This window comes from Schistosoma haematobium, chromosome ZW, assembly GCF_000699445.3.
Source record: "Schistosoma haematobium chromosome ZW, whole genome shotgun sequence".
Classification (NCBI taxonomy): Eukaryota; Metazoa; Platyhelminthes; class Trematoda; order Strigeidida; family Schistosomatidae; genus Schistosoma; species Schistosoma haematobium.
Window position 1 is genome coordinate 42,791,874 of NC_067195.1, and position 2,674 is coordinate 42,794,547.

At 40.7% G+C, this 2,674-nt stretch overlaps 1 protein-coding gene across 8 annotated transcripts; it reads left to right on the forward strand.

Annotated features, from left to right (window-relative positions):
* Positions 1 to 562: 562 nt before the first annotated feature.
* MS3_00003615 (uncharacterized protein) lies at positions 563 to 1,405 on the forward strand (the record flags this gene model as incomplete). 8 transcript variants are annotated; one of them, XM_051211449.1, is made up of 6 exons in its annotated part: positions 616 to 648; positions 682 to 799; positions 840 to 926; positions 1,035 to 1,073; positions 1,106 to 1,159; positions 1,193 to 1,405. In XM_051211449.1, 6 exons carry the CDS (start codon positions 616 to 618, stop codon positions 1,276 to 1,278), a joined length of 417 nt encoding a protein of 138 aa, XP_051071518.1. In that variant the 3' UTR covers positions 1,279 to 1,405. The 8 variants fall into 8 exon arrangements, with proteins under 8 accessions (XP_051071513.1, XP_051071512.1, XP_051071516.1 ...); XM_051211451.1 differs by having other exon boundaries at positions 563 to 799; positions 840 to 899; positions 1,199 to 1,405; XM_051211454.1 differs by having other exon boundaries at positions 566 to 799; positions 1,199 to 1,405.
* Positions 1,406 to 2,674: the final 1,269 nt, after the last annotated feature.

The following is a 2,674-nucleotide window of genomic DNA, read 5'->3' on the forward strand; positions in this document are numbered from 1 at the left end:
TTTCGCAGTCCGAGTCAGTGAGTTATGGAACTCCCTAACAGAAGACATAACGACCCAATCTTTGGCTACATCCACAATAAGAACAGTGAGTGACTACTTTGGTTCCATTGAAACTGGAAAAGATTATTCCAGGCGTTACTTGTCGATCACTTTTATCATAGACTAACTCCTTCTCTCTACAAAGACCGTAGCCCAGTCATTGTGAGACACTTTCGTAACGTACTCCAGTTGTATGGAGTTTCACTCATGTCCATGGTTTTTGATGACTTTTGGCATATAAAAGATTCCAATGAGTTAATCCAACAAAATCTCAGCGATGATCGGGTCTAGTACCTAATAATACCAACATTTACCTCACAACAGAAACGAAGAAGTCAACTCAGTTTCATAATTCAAATATAGATAGCATTAAAACATTATTTTCAATTATTCAAGGCATTATGAACTAATTAACGCAATTTGACTTGAAATATAATGAACAATCTTTTTACTGTGTTTACTTAGGCAATTGTATACTGAAGTTTGTTTTAACCTACTGTATGAGAGTATAATGGCGAGGTTCGCCATTAGGTTTGCATTTGAAGTCGTTGGTGCACGCCCTCAAACCTGTTTAGGATGGAGTCCGTTGCTGCACACAAAGATGAAGTCGTAAGTTGTTTTATTGTTTCTTTCTATGGTAAGACTCACGTTGAGTCGAAAATTGACGAGTTGAAAAGAAAGTCTGTGGATGCCAAAGACGTTGCAGATCATGAAGCTAAGAATGGTAACGATGAGCCAGTTGTCAAGAAGATAAGGAAAGGTTTGCATTCTGTTTTGTTAGGTATTAAAGCGTAATGTAGAGACTGATGATAATGATGGCGACGAAAAGGCTCACAGTCCAGAGAATAGACCAACCGAGGGTGAGTTGTACGAAGATGGTAACGAAGGTGAGCTAATTTACTCTTCGGCATTCGTGCCATACCCCTTGATTACTCACACTGATTTTCGACCTATATATTTCTAAGTTTCATAAGTTCTGTAATTTCGACTTTTAGACGATGCCTCACAAGACACCAAAGGCACCAATGGAACAAGTAAGTATTGTGTTTGTGTGACCATTTCCTAGGCGAACATGTAAACGGCAGTAACGGCGAACATGTCGGTGAACATCAAACTGAAAGTAATTGCTCATAGTCATTGACGCAAATTTTAGAATCAGATGAAGGGTCCGATTCGGAATCGGAAAGAGGTGATGCACCTTCAGTTGACAAGGAGTCAAACGAAGAGGCCAGTGATTAACCTCGGCATTTCCATGCACTCCAGGCATTTATGTCTTTTTATAACATTTTTATCGATTTTTATTCTAACCCGGCAGCTTTTGCACAAGTTTATTATTCACTTATATCTAATATAACAGATGCTCGGACTCATTTTCTTCTTTCCTCGATTCTGGTTGGCATGTTTGGTAATTTCCCCAACTTCTGTTCGAAATAACCTGATGTGTCCGAACCAAGATTCGGTCTACCACTGACAACGAACTGGTTAGCATTCACTCCGTCCGATTTGTCGCTTACAGTCCAGTTTTGGACCTAATTTTTGCGTTAAGTATCCTGACATTCGATCAGTTCGGCGTACGGTTTAATAAATGTATTTGGTCATGAAGTTCGCTAACGCAGTGATAAGTACTTCGCCTCTGTGCTGAAATGCAAGAGGATTTCTAGAAACCTCATGTTCTTGAATCCATCGGATTGGATTTGCCATCTCTAGTCCGAACACGTAGTGTCACAAGTTCTCACGGGCACGCATTTAACATTTCTCAGCACTCAAGATGTTGACAGTGTTGTTTGATTGGGTTTTCTCAGAACGGTTGAGTAAATGTGATGTGGTTGGTGGTGACGCAATACTGCGTGTTTCTTGTTTGTTAAATGGAGTAACCGCCTCCTGTACTTGCCGTTGTCCCGAGGTTGAATTATGTAAGACTTCCGCGGTTCGGAAACATTTTAGGGTGCCGTGCGAATACGATTTTGGGATCCCAACTATCGATCCTCTTATGTGAAGGAGTTCACATAGCGTTCAGTTTGGTTCTTAATAGTGGTCTCCAATGAGGACCGTTAAAATGCTGCCTTGCTTTACGATTGCAAGTTGCAACAAACCGACTCGTGACCAACTGCTCACGTAAACTAACCCTTTGTTTTGACGGGAGTTGTGTGAAAAGGACTCGCTAGGATTGTGTAGCAAATTATAACGGCTATGATCTTTAAGCAGTAATGATATGAACACGTCCAAAAAAGTTGCTTGTCCTGATGTGTGCATGTCCCAAAAAGTTGTGTTGTACAAAATCGAATATAAGTTCACTATGAATCAGTAGACCAGACACCAGCCTGGATATGATGTGTCAAAATCCTACAAACTATGTAAACGCAAGTTCAGCACACCAAGGTCCATGTGCACGTACATGTTCATTGGGGGACTTGACATTGCCCTTTCTTGGTTTGGTCCATCTGTAAGAACTACCAAGTGACTCAATAGTCATTGAAATATCAGTCAGATCTTATTCGAGGGAATTTGTCACCGCAGATTAATTTGCTCGAGACATGATATTCTCAATATTCGCTTTCGAGGTGTTTCATCTAACTGGGGCAGACCAATTATTTTTGGTGACAGTTTAGGTGGTGGGTATCTCCGCTTAGTTGTC